Source organism: Elephas maximus, chromosome 9, assembly GCF_024166365.1.
Source record: "Elephas maximus indicus isolate mEleMax1 chromosome 9, mEleMax1 primary haplotype, whole genome shotgun sequence".
NCBI classification, from domain to species: domain Eukaryota; kingdom Metazoa; phylum Chordata; class Mammalia; order Proboscidea; family Elephantidae; genus Elephas; species Elephas maximus.
In genome coordinates, this window is record NC_064827.1 from 93,124,632 (window position 1) to 93,143,710 (window position 19,079).

The 19,079-nt window shown below is 38.5% G+C and overlaps 1 protein-coding gene across 6 annotated transcripts in view; it reads right to left on the bottom strand.

Moving 5' to 3' along the window:
* The window catches only part of PRUNE2 (prune homolog 2 with BCH domain), a 314,222-nt gene that overhangs the window by 213,995 nt on the left and 81,148 nt on the right, over window positions 1–19,079 (bottom strand). For 5 of the 6 annotated variants that reach the window (XM_049895201.1, XM_049895197.1, XM_049895200.1 and 2 more), the window contains exons 5-6: window positions 9,505–9,657; window positions 3,129–3,229 (exon numbers count right to left, since the gene is read on the bottom strand). In XM_049895201.1, the coding sequence (XP_049751158.1) occupies window positions 3,129–3,229; window positions 9,505–9,657 (254 nt within the window). The remainder of the gene's footprint in view (window positions 1–3,128; window positions 3,230–9,504; window positions 9,658–19,079) is intronic. The other variant, XM_049895199.1, reaches the window with a different exon arrangement.

The following is a 19,079-nucleotide window of genomic DNA, read 5'->3' on the forward strand; positions in this document are numbered from 1 at the left end:
TTTCCAGAGAAAAGGTTCTTTGTAGCTTTCTCCTGGATGTATAGAGTGTCAGAGTTAAGCTACCTGTCAAAGCCAGTGGCTTCTGCCTCCCAAACCAGAGTGGTTTCCTCTGAAAAGCATGCTGTTTATGTTGCAAAGAGACACATTTTTCTAATTTCCACCCCAGAATATTAATTGGGTCATCAGACAAATGAATGTCACCACACATACAACTGTGGAATTATGGCCTTGTAAAGGACCATTGGAAACATAAGCAATCCTCTTTCCCATATCCCTGGCATGCCAGAGAACCTCCAGTTGATTCCTTCCAGTGACAGATAGCTAACTATTTTACCAAGCTGCCCACTCCATTTTTAGACGGCTGGATAAGCAGCATTGTCTATAAATACGTGGGCTATCCTTTATCTGTTTGATCCCAATCTTCAACCACAGTTGTCTGAGAAGAAACTAGAAGGGATCAAAGAAGGTTGCCTTGGATGCTTCGCTAGGCACCTTTGCTTTCCTAACTCACTCATTTAAATACGAAAGGAAATAAAAATCAGATATCAAAGTAACAAATTTTTAACACCAATATATATTCATTTAAGTATTTGTATTTAGTAGCAGCTATTATGTGCCTAGCACTGTGCCAAGAAATAGAGAAACAGGAGTAAAAGATACCACCATTACCCTCAATTAATTTAAAATATTGTCTAAATATGACTAAATATATGAAACAAGGCCAAAACTAACAGAAGATTATATAGGCTTAAGTCTTAAATAGGTCATTTAGACTAAATCTTGCAAGAGTTCAGAGGGTGGTAATAAAAGATGGAGAATTTACAAAAGGCATTAGGAAGTACCTGTGTCTTGATCGCACTTCACAGGAGAAGTGAGATTTAGACAGTCATGGGAATAAGAACATTTCTTCCAGAATACTGCTGTTCCCAAATACACATGGATTCTGTCATCATTTTTAAAATGAAAATGGGAAAGGGATGTTGAAATACTATCACATATAAATAGAGATTGGAAAATACCACACTGTACCATAAGACAACCTACAGAGAAAACCAAACTCTGCCCTTAACTTGGAGATTTTTCTGGCAGATTAAATAAATAATGTACATTTTCTCTTTCAAGGGCGATATGGGATGTTACTAAGGAGTTCTTTCTCCATTTCTCATATCTCCATTACGCAAAAGTAAAAAACTCTCATTCAGCTGATGAGAGTTTAAACCAGTACCTTATTTATACATACAAGTGTCCTCCTCCCTCCCCTCCTGGAAGATCACATAGCGCTCCCGGAGATGTACTTAACCACCTGATTAATTACTGGACCTCTGTGTAAATTGCTGTCAAGATTAAGATGATCATTTTATCACTTACTCAACTGCTAAGCATTTACAGTTTAATGTATCTGACAAAGTCATTTGTATACCCATATAGTAAATAAATGCAGGTACAGGAAAACTATGGTAAGTCTATATTAATAGCCTTAAAATAATTTGCTAACTACAGACAGTTCTCTAAGCAATCACAAGATGTTCTATCTTAATTTAGAAAGGAATTCTAAACAAGGCATTTAAAACCTAATAAGATGCCATTAAATGAAGGGAGACAGGGAAGGGGGAAAGAGAAAGAAAACCCTAAGGCTTGAACTAGTAGAAATGATTCTCAGAGCTACTGACCCTTGCAAGATCCGTGTTTCCCTTGGATTTCTAGACACAAAGCAGGGTTCTAATTGAAGGTGATTATCTAGTTACTACATCCCAAATTGCATGTATTTCTTGTATTGATTCATATCAACAACTAATTATATGGCGCACTTATCAATTTGAAAGTCCATAGAAACAGTTGAATCCGTCTACCAACTATGTCCAATGAGAATGTGGTTCATAAACTACAAGACACTATACAACCATAAAATGTGATTATTTTTAGTGATGGCAGTCTGCCACCCAGTACTCATATAGATCTGAGAGCTGAATCATGATGTCAGTCAACTGGGAATAAATTTTCCAAAGAGATCACTGCAAAAAGCAACTGGCTTGCTCTTGGGCTTTCTGAGGTGTGGATATCCATAGGCATGTCAGCTATTCCGCAGGAATAGGTGCATTGATATAGACACCACTGCCATGAGAAAAAAGAATAACAACATACAATTCTAAAAACTGAAAGACAAATTCCTCAAACAGCAAATATTATCTCCATAAACTTGACTTGGGAGCTTGGCACATCAACCAAAAGTGGATAGCTTGATCAAGGCACTACAACAGTAAAGGAATGCACAGACTTTGGCACAGCACAAATTTGCTTCTGCAAACTATAGTTCCCATTAAAACACAAAAACCAAACCCAGTGCCATCGAGTAGATTTCGACTCATAGTGACCCTATAGGACAGAGTAGAACTGCCCCATAGAGCTTCCAAGGAGTGCCTGGTGGATTCAAACTGCCGGCCCTTTGGTTAGCAGCCGTAGCACTTAACCACTATACCACCAGGGTTTCCATAGTTCCCATTAGTTAGGTTAATTAAGGTTAACACACGAGTCACTGAAAACTCCCAAAGTAGACAATAGATAATTTACCAAGGAAACACACAAAGACAAGAGTAGCATTCACTCTGAATCATTCATTTAACAGATTGGAAGGAGATTCCTTATTAATACTTGAGTTGTCCTCACTGATTATGAAAATAACATGTATCCAAATAGCATACAAAGACCAAAGGAAACTTGCTATCTTAGAAAAGTTCTGTGGACAATGAAAGGTAGTGCAGAGAAAAAAAGGAAGTGAACCTAATTACACAGGTAATTTCTATTAAACATGTTATATGTGCACACACACCACACACACCCACACACACACCCATGAGTGTTTGTGGTGTAGGTTTTTTTTTCTTTAATTTTTTTACTGAGATGAATGAAACAGCACTCAACTTGGGAATACAGGTTTGGCATTTTTCTTTGAGTTGGCATACTGTTTTCACCCAGAATAATAACCTGTATTCCTAGTCAAATATACGACAAAGAAGCATTCAGAGCACAAGACTAACACCAACTTATAGGGCATGGTGGGAGGGGGTTGTATTCCAGTTGCTCGTGCTGCCATTCTGTAAAATCTATCATTGCTTAAAAAGCATCCTTACCCTTACCTCCAGGGTCATATTCACGGTACTAATGGCTACTTTTATTTCTCCATCTGACAGTTCCTTTAGATCCTTCAGTATTGTCTGCTCAATACTTAAACCTGTGAATGACAAGAGAATACAGTATGTTGTACTTGGTGTGAACTTTTTTGTAATAAAAAAAAAAAACAGTGGATTATTCTAAGAATTCACCGTGCAATTTCAATATTTTCCCCTCTAATATACATTTACCCATAAAAAACACATACATTAAGGCAAAAATTACATTACTGACAAACATACATCAGTTAGGATCCCAACAGAAATTAGAACTAACTCTTCATGATTTAAAAGAAGACTCTTTAATGGCAGGGCACTTACAGAGATGTAGGAAGGACCAAGGAAACAAATAAAGGATGCTGAAGCACCCAGAGGTTAGCAAGAAGCCAAGGTAAGGAAAGACATCTGGAACAGTGGAAAGACGAGCTGCCAAAAACTTAGCACCAAAGTCAGAAGGAAGCAGGGAAGAAATACTACAGCCTCTCTCTTCTCCTTCCTTCCCCTACCCCCACCACCACCACCACACACACATACACAATGTGTTTCTACCTCTTCCCATTGGCCAAACCCAACCAGAAGCCAATGTCAAAGGATCCCAAAAGAATTGCCGGAAGGAGCACAGGGAGCAGGACTTTCTTAGTTTCAAAGGGTGGGACCACAATCTCCTGGATCTCAAAGGGTGAGATCTCTGTTTCAAAGAGTTAGATCTCTGCCAACTTGGTCCCAGAGTGTGGCGCTGCCATTAAAGTGTGACAGAGAAATGGGGCCACTGCCCAAAGCTGAGGAGGTGAAGCTGCCATACCCAAGGTGCTGAATAACAGGGCCTGAAGGGGCTGAAGTGTGAAGTTGCCATTCAGATGGACTAGGAGTTGCCATCCTAGGGGGCCTGGAAGGCGGAGCTGAAGCCCAGGACTGAGGAATCTCTACCCAGAATCCAGAGAACATAGCCAACATCCAGAGTCTGGAGGGCAGGGTCATTGCCCAGATGGTCTCAGAGAAGAGAGGATTATTTCAGCTAATGTAATTTGTTCTGCTGACTTTTGAAATTGCTTGGTGCCTGTTATCCCTTCTTTCTCTCCAATTTCTCCCATTTGTAATGGAAATATCTACCTTGTACCTTTTCCACCATTGTACTTTGGAAACAGATAACTTGTATTCTAGGTTTCATAGGATCACAGATAAAGAGCAGTTTTGCCCCAGGATGGACTACGCCTAAAGTCTCACCCATATTTTGATTCAGAAGATGAGATTTTGGACTTGGAATTGATTTAAGACTTTTAGGATGATGCGATGGGGTGAATGTGTTTTGCATGTGTGAAGAACAAGAATTACGGAGAGACAAAGGTGGAATGTTATGGATTGAATTGTATTCCCCCAAAATATGTGTTATAATCTCTATGCTTGTGGTTATGATCTCTTTTGGGGATGGGTTATCTAAGTTAATGAGACTGGATTAGTGTAGGGTGTGTCTTAAATCAATCTCTTTTGAGATATAAAAGAGATTAAACAAGCAAGTGAGCAAGCAGAGATGGGCAAAGAGAGATGCCCAGCCACACGAAGATCACCCAGGAACAGAAGCTCAAAACAGACAAGGACCTTCCTCCAGAGCCGACAGTGAAAGAAAGCCTTCCCCTAGACCTCTCACCCAGAATTCAGACTTCTATTCTCCTAAACTGTGAGGAAAGAAATTTCTGTTCATTAAAGCCACTCACTTGAGGTATTTCTGTGATAGCAGCACAAGATAACTAAGCCAGGTACTAAATAGTTTTCTTTGGTTCAAAGATGGAAAGGCCACAATCTATCACAATGCTGGATGAAGTGATTTATAGAATAGGTCATGACATTAAAAGTTTGGTCTAGCTCTGAAAACCAATTACAAAATGCTTACCATTATGCAGCCACATATACATGTACCTATGTAACAGAATGCAGAGCTGATATGTCCCACCCACATTTCCACAGATTTTCCCATCTCAGTGAACCCCAGCATGAATCTGAAACTCCAGCACAAACATCTCTTTTCCAGAGGGCTTTCTCTGGCCACCAGAGTCTACTGGGCCCTTCACAGGAGGCAAGTAGCGAGTGCTGTGGAATTAACACCTCCTGGGAGCAGCCCTCAGGAGCCATGGCGGTGCAGCAGTTAAGAGCTCAGCTGATAACTAAGGTCAGCAGTTGGAATCCTCTAGCCACTCCTTCCAAACCCTACGGGGCAGTTCTACTTCATCCTATAGGGTCACTATGAGCTGGAATTGACTCAACGGCAATGGGAGAAGCCCTCAGGAGTCCCTGGGTAGCACAGATGGTTAAATGCTTGACTACTAACCAAAAGGCTGAAGGTTGGAGTCCACCCAGAGGCAGCTTAGAAGAAAGGCCTGTCAGCCTGCTTCTTAAGGTCACAGTCTTATAAACCTTACAGAGTACAATTCTACTCTGACACACGTGGAGTTGCCTGAGTTGTAATCGACTTGTTGGCAAATGGCTTAGTTTGGTTTTAGGAGTAGCCCTCAATAGTCCAGTGGGTATTGGTAAATGTTTAACAAACATCTCTCAAACACACACACACCCTGATGTATAAAATAAAAAACCAAAACCAAATCTACTGCCATGGAGTCAATTCCAACTCACAGTGACCCTATAGGACAAAGTAGAACTGCCACACAGGGTTTCCAAGGCTATAAATCTTTATGGAAGTGGACTGCCATTTCTTTCCGCTGCAGAGCAGCTGGTGGGTTTGAACTGCCAACCTTTTGGTTAGCAGCTGAGCTCTTTAACCACTGTGCCACTGGGTCTCCTTCCCTGATGTATAAACCCATTGCCATCAAGTCGATTCCAACTCACGGTGACACTATAGGACAGAGTAGAACTGTCCCATAGAGTTTCCAAGGAGTGCCTGGTAGATTCGAACTGCCACCTTTTGGTTAGCAGCTGTAGCTCTTAACCACTAGGCCACCACGGTTTCCTCGCTGATGTATAACCAACAAAAACCAAACCCAGTGCCGTCGAGTCGATTCCGACTCATAGCAACCCTATAGGACAGGGTAGAACTGCCCCACAGAGTTTCCAAGGAGCGCCTGGTGGATTTGAACTGCTGACCCTTTGGTGAGCAGCCGTAGCACTTGACCACTACACCACCAGGGTTTCCTGCTGATGTACAGCAGTTGTCACCTCCCATATAAACTACTTACAACTAGAGTCTTTGCCTTGTGCTCTGCCTTTGGGAGTTTTCAAACTAAGGTAGGAACCCATGTAATTCTGTGCTTTTACCTTAAAGGTAGATTGTCTAGGTTTAAATCCTGGTCTGGCCACTTGCCAGGTGGGTGTATATTACCTGGGAAAAGCAAAGAAGTCTTTCTGTGCCTCATCATTTTCATCTGGAAATTGGGGATAATAATAGTACCTGATTCTTAGAGTTGTCATGAGAATTCAGTGAGCTAGTCCATGCAAAGACAGAGCATAAGAACCTGATACAGTAAAACCTGTGAGAGCTGGAACTCAACAGGACTATTTTGTTTTTCTGGGTCTCACAAGTTTTCCATCTTTCGCAGGGTGCAGTCTTACCACTTTTCTTTCTTTTCAGTCTTACCATTCATTTTAGTGGAAAATATTTGAGTTTTCCTTCTCTGACAGCTTTTTGCCTTATACATGTTCTGGCTTTTGCAGGTTTTACTGTATATATTAAACACCCAATGCATTATAGTTATTTATTACTAAAATAGCCGATTTAGGAAATTTTTGTAGATTTTTTTTCCCTTGTAATGGAATGAATTCTGTCCCCAAAAAATATGTGTCAACTTGGTTGGCCATGTGTAGTTGTCCTCCATTTTGTGATTTTCCTATGTGTTATAAATCATAATCTCTGCCTGTGGTTAAGAGGATTACTCAAGTCACCTCTCTGATCCAAAAGGGAGTTTCCCTGGGGTGTGGCCTGTACCACCTTTCATCTCTCAAGAGATAAAAGGAAAAGGAAGCAAGCAGAGAGTTGGGGACCTCATACCACCAAGAAAGCAACACCAGGAGCAGAGCACATCCTTTGGACATGGGGTCCCTATGCCTGAGAAGCTCCAGAACTAAGGGAAGATTGAGGACAAGGACCTTTCTCCAGAGCCAACGGAGAGAGAAAGCCTTCCCTTGGAGCTGATGCCCTGAATTTGGACTTGTAACCTACTAGACTGTGAGAAAATAAATTTCTCTTTGTTAAAGCCATCCACTTGTGGTGTTTCTGTTATGGCAGCACTAGATGACTAAGACAGAATTTGGTACTGGGAGTGGGGTGCTGCTCTGACAGATTCCTAAAATGCAGAAGCAGTTTTGAAACTGTGAATGGGTATAGTTACAACAGTGGCAGAGGACCAGTGCTGCAGAGAACCTGCAGTGGCAGAGAAGCTGCAACAGTAGAGACCCAGTGGTAGCAGAACCAGGAGACCAGCGTGAAACAGCACTGGAGCAGACCCACGGAGAGAGAGAGCTGGAGTGGCTGTGTGCAGGAGGCTTTCTGGCGGAATAGGGTGCCTTCAGACACTTATCGGTGGAGCTATTGAGCTTTGGAACACTTGCCCCAGCAGGGCAGTAGTGGGCATGAGGCCTGAAGAGCCAAGAGGCCAAGAAACCAGGAAATAGAAGCTGAAGAGACAACATAAGAAGCCCAGCTGCCTCAGTCTCAAAAGGTACAGCCATGACCTCTGGGGTTTCAAAGGGTGGAGCCATGGCCTCCAGTGTTTCTAAGGGTGGAGTCACCACTCAGATGGACTAGGAGAATGGTGTGCCTAAAGCTAAGGAAGCAGAGTTTTGGTCCCAGTGAGCCTGGAAGGCGGAGCTGAAGCCCAGGGCTAAGGGGCCTCCACTCAGAATATGCAGAGTGTGGCCAATACCTAAAGTCTGGAGGGCAGGGCTATTGTGTAAATTGTCTCAGAGAACAGATGATTATTTTCAAAGCCTTGAGGGCTTTTCTTTTTGAGGGCTAATGTAATGTGTTCCGCTGACTTGCTTTGGTGCCTAATATCTGTTCTTTCTCTCCAGTTTCTCCCATTTGTAATGGAAATGTCTAGCTTGTGCCTGTTCTGCAATTGTACCCTTGGAAGCAGATAACTTGATTTCTAGATTTCACAGATAAGTAAGAATATTTGGATTTTGAACTTGGAGTTAAGACTTTTGCTATGACATCATGGGATGAATATGTTTGCATGTTGCAAGACATGAATTTTGGGGGGCCAAAGGGTAGAGTGTAATGGATTGAATTGTGTCCCCCAAAAATATGTGTCAACTTGGTTAGGCCATGTATAGTTGTCCTCCATTTTGTGATTTTCCTATATAAATCTTAATCTCTGCCTGTGGTTAAAAGGATTACTCAGGTCACCTCCCTGATCCAAAAGGGAGTTTCCCTGGGGTGTGGCCTGCACCACCTTTTACCTCTCAAGACATAAAAGGAAAGGGAAGCAGGCAGAGCATTGGGGGCCTCATATCACCAAGAAAGCAGCACCAAGACCAGAGCACATCCTTTGGACACATGGTCCCTGTGCCTGAGAAGCTCCTCCACCAGAAGGTTGAGGACAAGGACCTTCCTCTAGAGCCAAGAGAGAGAGAAAGCCTTCCCTTGGAGCCGATGCCCTGAATTTGGACTTGTAACCTACTAGACTGTGAGAAGATAAATTTCTCTTTGTTAAAGCCATCCACTTGTGGTATTTCTGTTATGGCAGCACTGGATGACTAAGACACTTGTTTATAAACTTCTTGATAAAATCTAGACTTCAAGAACAATTTCATCAGTTCAGTCACTTCTCTACTATTCCTTTCTGAAACTGATTTATGAAATCCCATTGTGCTTGACATTGCTCCTGACACATTCTCAAGATAGAATCTTCTCAACACAGAGATTTCATGTATTGATTCATTTTGGGTGCACACACACAAAAAGAAAAAAGTTGCCATTGATTCGATTCCAACTCACAGCGACCCCATGTATGTTAAAATCATGCTCCATAGGGTTTTCAATGGCTGATTTTTTTAAAGTAGATTGCCAGGGCTTTCTTCCAAGGTACCTTTGGGTGGGTTTAAACCTCCAACCTTTGGTAGGTAGTGGGGTGCTTAACGGTTGGCACCACCCAGGACCCTAGGGTGCACATTAGACACTTGAATTAACCTCAGATTCAGACACAAAGGCCTCAAAGGAGAAGCTACAGTACAGGCTGCCTCCTTCCAAGTGGGCCAACGCATGCGCCTAAAAATCTTCCAGACACACAAACAAGAGTAAAGAAAATGAACGCATGCACAAATTTACATTCAACCCGCATCCCACAGAGCAACCCCCCTTGGGAGAGAACTGGGGGACATAGTCACTCACCCTGAGCACTGAACTGGGTCTCCTGCAGGACCCTGATGATATCTTCTCTTGGAGGCAAATTAGGAAATTTCTCTTCCAGGATGGAGAGGGTTTCCTCCTGTCTCTCTGAGATCTTCTCTGAGTCCATGGTCAGGCTCTGGAAAAGGATGCTACCTGAAATGCATGAATAGGAACAACCTTTAAACATCTCAGCCAAACCGGGTCATGGGACAGGAAAATCAATGTTTTCTGGCCGGATGACCTAGGTTTCTCCTTCCTGTTTCTTGCCTGGACCATCGGCCATCAGAGCATAGCATTCAAGACAACAGCAACTGGTGGTTAGAATCTTTATAATCAGAATGTAATGCTTACAATTTTAGTGTTTCAGAAGATAAGAGCTGAAAACCATTCTAATAAACACCAGGCCAAATATGCTATTATGAATAAGAAAATACTGAATAACTTCAGAAGTATGTCATTGAATTTTTTAAAGATTGCTGTAGTACTCCTGTTTTCTCTCTCTAACGTTTCTGCACTTGTCTATAAAGGATTCTTTTTCTATTTATTGGGGTGAAGGGAGGCAACTCTTGGAAAACCCTTCAGGCTCCACCTGCCTGGCTTCATTATTCTCCAGGTATTAATCTCTACAACTTAACTGACCCCTAGCACACACGTTGGCAGACAGTTAACAGATCAAGAAACAAAGTGGTGGCTTTTCCCCACCGCACACAAGCACACACAAAATGATATATTTGGTTTTCAGTTATTTCAAAATGGAAGTGAATGGTAAGCTATTTAAAAACATAGTCGAAGTTATTCCCTTTAAGGAACCACAGAGAATATATTGTTCTCCCTGATCACATCATTGCTTTCACATATGAACTTCCTCCTTTTAACAACTAAAGGATCCTATCAGCCCACTGCCAGTAGCTAAAGGATCTGACAAGCGGGTTGACCTGCAGCCCATTCCTGACCTTCTAGGCACCATACACAGTTTTGAAGTAATTTACTATCATCTAGTTTTGAGGATTTACAAGCTGGTTCTAAAGCACAGGTTTATATTACAAAGTAACATGTTAATGTGAATGACCTCTCTAAAACTCCCAGAAATTCTACAGACACCCTTGCCTTGAAAGGGAAGAGTTATTACAATAGTCATATCCCCTTGTCCCTGCATCCAGTGCCCAGACTAACACAGACCCACAGGAAGAGGGAGAAGTTAGGGTTAGTGGCTCTGCTTTGAGAAAATTATGGATGATTAAACTCTCCAAAAACCTTTTGTTGTTGTGAGCTGTTGAGTTGATTCTGACTCATAGCAACCCTGTAGCACAGAGCAGAACTGCCCCATAGGATTTCCTAGGTGGTAATCTTTACAGAAGCAGATCGTCAGGTCTTTTTTTCCTACACAGCCACTGGTGAGTTTGAACTACCAATCTTTTGGTTAGCAGCCAAGCCTTAACCACTGCGTAATTCATCAAAAGCGTCATTACCTCCCTAGCTTTCAGTGTGGCCTTGATGATAGGTCTAGTCAGGGGGGAGGGAAAACGAAAGAGAAATAAGAATGTAAAAGAGGAAGTTGGAAATGAGGGAAAACTAAAGCACACAATCTGGACACTTGACGTGAGGCCTAAGAATCTAGAGAATAGGTCTGCATTGACCATTAAGCATGCTAGAAGGCCCTGGGAAAGTCATTTGGTCTCTCTGTTCAGATTTTCCCGTTATTAAAACAGAAATAATACTGTCTTCCTAGCTCACAAGGTTATACGGAGGATCAAATGAATGTAAACTTCATAATGAAAAATAAATATTGCCAGCAAATTTAAAGCATTTTATTAATTATCATTCATTCATTCTACAACAACTAAACGATCTCACCATCCCACTGCCAACAGCTAAGGGATCTGCCAAGGTTGCTGACAATTATTGAGTATATGGTACACAATAGATACTCAATAATTGTTTGCCGAACCATGGTGACATAGTGGTTAAGTGCTATGACTGCTAACCAAAAGGTCAGCAGTTTGAATCCACCAGATGCTCCTTGGAAATTCTATGGGGCAGTTCTACTCTGTCCTACAGGGTCACTATAAATTGGAATTGACTCAACAGCAACGGATTTGGTGGGTTTTTTTGTTTTGTTTTGTTTTTTTATGTACCAGGTACTGCGCTAGAAGCTAATGATTCAAGATTGGAATAGCGATAGCTTTGCCCCTGGAAGCTTACAGTACTTTAGGAGCTATAGAAAACACTTAAATTTCAATATGAGGGGTTAAGAATTATCACTGGGGAAATACACAGCACTCTGAATCCAGGGGGCCAGATTCAGGGGTCAGACAGGGCTTCCTAGATAGAGTTAACTTCAGCTGACACTTGCAGGATGACTAGAGATTTAGGACAAATGCAGCCCAAGAGGAAATTATGACCCAGACAGATCACGTGCAAGGGCAATGATGTGGTAGAGAAATTGGCCAGTTGAAGGAAAGGAAAGCAATTAAGTAACGCTGAATAGTATCATTTTAGGGAAGAAATGCTGAAAAACTAGGCTGGAGAGGTAGGCAGCGGCCAGATCATGAAGAGCCTTGCAAACAATCTTAAAGTTTGTTTTTTAAATTCTGGGATGAATGGGAAATCATTAAAGAGCTTTAAGTAGGGAGAAAATGTGGTCAAAATTATGTCTTGTAAGAATCATTCAGGCTACCATGTGGAGAATGGAATAGAAAAGTTACATTGGGAAGATTGGCTAAGAGATTGTTTAGATGAGAATTAAGGAAGGAAGAGTCAGCATGCAGAAAACACAAATTATCATTTGAAGATAGATTTGGCCTTCTGAATATGCCTTGTGGTCTCACAATTTATGACATAAAATTCAAGATACAAAAAAAAAAAAAATCTACAAAGGCATCAGAGAGTCTCCCAGGCAAAAGGGACCGAGAAAAAAGAATCCTAAGAAGAAAGGACCTCGAGAGAAAGTAAGTACAGAGAAGTGTGCCCAGCTTCTGGTCTTGGTTTTTCCCTCAAGGCATTTGCTAATTTATAAATTGCATCCAATGGTTAGAGAAGGAGCAAATTTATCAGTAGGTTCAAAGGGCTAGGGAGATAAAAATTGGAGTTCAGGGCCCTCCATGAAGAAGGAGTCTTGGTTAAAAAGCCCAGGTTTTCAGAGGGGAACTCTGGAGGGCTACACCCTAGGAGAAGGATTGGAAAACTATTCTGTGGACCAAATCTGCAGTGCTTATTTTTATAAATAAAGGTTTATTCAAACACAACCATAACCACTCATTTATGTATCGTCTATGGTAACTTTTGTACTATGATGACAGAGTTGAATAGCTGTGACAGAGATCATATGGCCTGTAAAGCCTAAAATATTTATTATCTGGCCCTTTACAGAAATATTTTGTCAGCCTCTAGGAGAAAGGAGCCCTGGTGGGGCAATGGATAAGCACTTGGCTGCTAAATGAAGGTTCAGTAGTTCAAACTCAATAGCCACTCCATGGAAGAAAGATGTGGAAGTATGGTTTGGTAAAGATTATAGCCTTGGAAACCTTACAGGGGTAGTTCTACCTAAGGTCACCATGAGTCAAAATCAACTCAACAGCAATGGGAACAGCCCTAAAAGGGTAAAGCAAAAATAGACACGACTTTTTTTTTTTTTTTTTTACACAGACTGAAATTCTGATCTGAATCAGTTTAAATACAGAAGAGATTAAGTTGATCTTCCCCTCTCCTAACTGCCTTTGATGATCAAAACTGTGCAAAACAATTCCATCATTGATAGCCTCAGAATCACTCCATTTTTCAGGGATCAATAAAATAGTACCAGGCATAAAGCAAATAAGACCAAAACACTAGAAACTCAAGAGAAAAAACAAAGAATGGAAACAGAGCCAGAGATGATCAAAACATTAGCTGGAGAATTACAATAAAGAATTGGGAACAATCTTTTTTTTTAAATCAAATAAAATTTTAAAATTGAAAATTTAAGAACTCAAAAACGTGTTTATCAGGAGATTAGACACACCAAGGAGAGAAATAATGAACCAGAAAGTATGTTAGAAGAGACTATCCAAATATTGAAGCATGGAGAGAAAAATGAATGAAAGATACAAAGATGAGCATAAGAGAGACAGGTGACATGGAGAAAAGGTCTAACCTATTTGTAACAGGAATTACTCTTGGAAAAGAGAGTGAGAATTTGGATGAAACAACATTTGAAAAGGTAATGAGTAATAATTTTTTCAAAATTAATGAAAGCCTTCCCTATAACATTCAAGAAACACCATGAACCCAAATCAGGATAAACATAAAGAAATACACTGCTAGACGCATGATAGTAAAACTGCTAAAAATTACAAAGAGAAAAAATATAAAAATGAGTCAGAAAAAAGACATATTACTCTCAAAAGGTCTACAATAAGACTGAAAGCTAAAATGATGAAAGCCAGAAGACAGCAGAATTACATCTTCATATAAGATATCTTCATATAACTGCCAATCTAGAATTCTATAAAAACATTTGAAAAAATTAAAACAAAAAAGATGTTTAAAAAAAAATCCTGAAAATATCTGTCACCAGAGAAAGGACACACACTAAAAGGAACAGCAAAGGCAGGGAAAAATTATTCCACATGGAAACAAAGAAATGCAGGAAGGGAAGAAGAGCACTGGAGAATGTAAAGATGCAGGTAAATATAAATGAATATTAACTGTAAAAAACAACTGAATACTATTTTACCAAATTTAAAATTTAAAATACAAGTACAGTTAAATTACCTTTCAGTAATACTACAAAATCCAGAAGGGGTTAAAAAAAAGTAGTGATAAAATGCTCTACGGTTCTCAGATTGTGAGGGAAATAGTAAAAATATTAATTTATATGACATTTTAATTGCATGTTTTAATTTCAACTGTAACTACTAAAAGAATTTTTAAAAATAATTCACGACAAGCTACTAGAAAAATTTAATAACAAAAATTACTTATTAGTATATAGTAGGAAAAGAAAGGAAAGAGGAAAAAAGTGAGACAAGTAAAAAAAATGATAAATATATATACAAATGCAACAGTACTTATATTAAATGTAAAGAAACAAAATACTTTAAAGAGAAAATTGTCAAGCTGAATTCTGAAAACAACAATATACTGCTTATAAGAGCACACCTGAAATATAATGATATACAAAGGTTGAAAGTAAAAGGATGGAAGAAGATATGGCACACAGTCACTAACCACAAGGAAGCTGGTGTACTATACTAATACCAGACAAAGCAGACCGTAAAGCAAAAAAAATTACTTGAGATAAGACAATTTTTTTTATTATTATAGGGTTAAGTTCTCAGGAAGATATATAAATTCTAAATTTCTATGCACTAATAACACACTTTTTAAATATATAAAGCAAAAGTAGACAGAACTGGATGGAGAAAGAGATAAATACACAGTTATTGTCAGAAAGTCTAACACATCTCTCTCAGCAACTCTAAGAACTTGCACACAAAAAAGTCTGTAAAAATACAGAATATTTCAGCAATGTCGATAACAAACTTGACCTAATCGACATACATTGAACTCTGTTATCAACAATGTCAGACTCTATATTCTTTTCTGGTGCAAATAAAACATCTACCCAAATTGACCATCTATTGAGACATAAATTACATTTTAACAAATTTTGAAGGATTACAATTATAAAATGTATGTCCTGTGGTCATAGTGAGAATAGTGTAAAAATCGGTAATAAAACAATAACTAGGAAACCCTCGAATGTTTGAAAATTAAACAATATATTTCTAAATAACTCACTGTAAAAGAAGATGTAACAATCTAAACTAGAATGTATTTTTAATTGAATGATAATGAAGATAGGTCATTTAAACTAATGGGATGCAGTTAAAGCTGTGCTCTGAGGAAATTTTATAGCCTAAAAACATACATATGATGAAAAAAATAAAGTCTAAAAATTATGATCTAACTATCCATCTGAAGATATTAGAAATAGAGTAGCAAATTCAACTAAAAAATGTAGAAGGGAGGCTATAACAAGGATAAGAGCAAAATTTAAAAGACAACATACAATGCAGAAAATCAACAAAACAAAAGTTGATTAATTAAAAAGACTAATATAAATAGCTTCGAAAACTGCTCGGGGGGAGAAAGAGAAAGCATAATTTATCGACATTAGGAATGAAAAGGTGACATAACTATTAATTCTAGGTAGATGTTAAAGATAATATTAACAACTTTATTTTAATATGTTTTAAAATTTAAAGGAAATGGATACTACTAGAAAAACTCAACTTGCCAAAATTAGCAGGAAATAAATGTAAAATCTGGATCGTTCTATATTCAAGAATAAATATACAGTTCAAAATCCATAGTTGAAACTTTAAAAATACACCAATTTTACACAAATTCTTCCAAAAAAAAAAAAAAACAGCAAAAGAGGGAACACTTCCCAACTTATTTTATGAATTTAGAATAATCTTGATACCAATACCTAATACGGACATTACAAAAAAGAATTGTTGGTTGCCTCCGTGAACAACTGCCTCATATGCCAAGAGGTAAGAACTGGAAGGTGCCCAGCTACCATTACTGAATGTTTTGATCAAAGAGTCTATAGAAGAATACTAATCAAAAGGGTGAAAAATGTAAAATAAAATAATTAAAAGAAAGCCTGTTTTATAAACATATATGCAAAATTTTTAAATAAAATAGTATCAAATCAAATTCAGCAATGTATAATAGGATATTGCATAATGACCAAGTAGGGATTTTCCCAGAAATGAAAGGACAAATTAACATTCAAAGATCAGTCAGTATAATCCACCACATCAACAGAATAAAGAAGAAAAATAATATGATCATCTCAATATATATAGTAAAGCCATATGATAAAAATCTAACACTTAAATCATTATACAAAATCTCAGTAAAGATGACAGCTTACTTAATTTGATGAAGGGCATTTATAAAAACCAAATAAAAAAAGCAAACATTATATTTGAGAAATGCTGAAAGATTTCTTCCACAAATCAAGAATTTGTGGTAGAAATTCCTACTTCTATTCAACACTGCACTGTGAGTCTTAGCCAGAGAAATAAGGTAAGAAAAAGAAACAAAAAGTTAAGAAAATGAAGGAATAAAAACGTTTTTCCTCATGGATAACTGCATTTTTATGCAAACAACATGCAACTTCTAGGTTTGTTTACCAATTGCTCCCTAAAAAAATCAGCATACAGAAATACCTCACAGGAGGAGGGCGTGGTTGGCAAACATAGAAGGTGCATATTATTTATGTAAAAATTATGGTATGTGTAAGTAAAAAACTCAAAAGAATCTATAAACTTAGAACAATAAGTAAATTTAGCAAGTTTGTTGGATATAAGGTCAATAATACAAAATTGTCTGACTTTCTATAAACAATAATTAAAAGATCAAAATTTTAAAATAACAATATTTAAAATTGCATCAAAAATATAAAATACTTAGGAACAAATTTGACAAAAATGTGCCTGGCTTGCAGTCAAACCAAGAACACAGTTTCTTTGGTTTCGGCATCTTTTTTTTTTTTTTAATAATTTTTATTTTGCTTTAAGTGAAAGTTTACAAATCAAGTCAGTCTCTCTCACATATAAACTTACATACACCTTACCACATACTCCCACTTACTCTCCCCCTAATGAGTTAGCCCACTTTCTCCTTCCAGTCTCTCCTTTCGTGGCCATTTTGCCAGTTTCTAACCCCCTCTACCCTCCCATCTTCCCTCCAGACAGGAGATGGGCATCTTACTTTTAAAAGACATTAAATATAAAGGCAGTATCCAGCAATTAATCTAACAGACACTGCTTTAAACAATGCCACAGAATAATTCGATAAATTATTGTGACTTCTGACATTGGCTATTCGATTAAGTTTGACTTGAGAATTAGAAAGAAGATGAGGTACTAACATAACCAGGGAAAAAAATAAAAAGATGCTCACCATGCTCTGAGGGCCTTCTGTGGTCATAGTTAGAATAATGCAAACACCAAGAAGGACAGGCTATGGTCTAACTTTACCCAAGGGACTACTCAGTGGCGAATTTTTTTTCTATTTGATATTAAAAACCCACTTAGCCACATACTTAGTTAAATATCAGTATCAAAATGTACATTAGCCAGAGACACCTCATAGCTTATTCCAACCGGTTTTTGTAGTGAGGACTGACTTAACTTGCAAGCAAATTCTGCAGAACTAAAGAAATAAATCCAAACACAAGTGCCCAGTGTCCCACCTATTCACAGGCCACGGGGGAGTAACAACGAGCAACAAAGAAGGCAATTATAATAAAATAGTAAACAAACATTTCATTTCTTTAGAAAAAAATTGACCGCAATATTCTTTGTTCAAAAACAAAAATGTAGAAGTGAAAGACCTCCTGCCAAAAGCAATAGAAGTACATTAACACTAAACATGATCCAATGAAGTCAGAATTTGTTAGGGGAAAACATTCAGCACAATAAAGGCATATTCTGCATGATAAATTCTTAGAAGAAGGGATTTAAACCTCTTTTCCTGTTTCACCTGGGATTGACTTTTTTTCACACTGAAAAAAGCTAAGGAAAGAATAATTGAGGGGGGAGGGCAGAGAGGCAAAATAAAAGTAGAAAATATAACAGTTCACATTTTTGTCTGAAAAGGTTTAAAAAACGTATTATTCAAGTGCTTAAAATTCTTATAAATTTAAAATGTCTAAATTTAAAAATAAGGCTTATCTTTATTTGCCGGAAGAAACAATTAACAGTCTGAAGTTGAGGAATCATCTTGGTTCTGTATCTTGCGGAAAGAAAAAAATATATATCTTTTCTTTCCCCCACCTCCAACATCAGTCTTCCCACTTCCTAAGCAAAACAGGTGACGTAATTCCCCTTGGACTTTCTAACCATTTTGGGAGTAGTATGAATCACTCTTTGGCCAAGAGACAGAAGGAGGAAAAAAAAAAAAAAAAAACCTGGCTCTGTTTCTTGCCTATTTGACCTCCTTAAAAGGATCTTTTTGAAGCTGTTAATCCAGGCTACTAAAATAGCCAGATTCTTTAGGAAACGTCAAATGGAACTACCAATGGAAAAGAAAGAATTTGTTTTCAAAATATTGGGAACATAGTTTTTTCACGTCCTCAGCTGAGAACATTTGAAGTTATTTATCTCAGTCTTCATCTTGTGGCTTCTGTCAAGACTGTATACACATAAAGGTGAAAGGTCATTTGGGTAGCATGTAGCTGTGAGGGAAACGTGCCTGATAATCAGTGACTGGAAGCTCATTATTGCCAGCTTATTCCCAAACACACACACACACACACACACACGTTCATGGGCACACAAATCTCCAAACCCCCAATGTGATGATCCAGCAATTTCATAGATCTTAAATTTGGCAATAGTCTTCTAGTACACTTCGCTGGGAAAATAAAACAATACAGATTGAAGAGTCTGGCAGGTCTATAGTTGTTTGCTTTGGGCACAAACCCAGGGCATAACCAAGCATTAACTCTAGGCCACCATGATTGTATAATGTGGCTTTAGATACATTCAGACATCAGTTTCTTGGAAAATGAT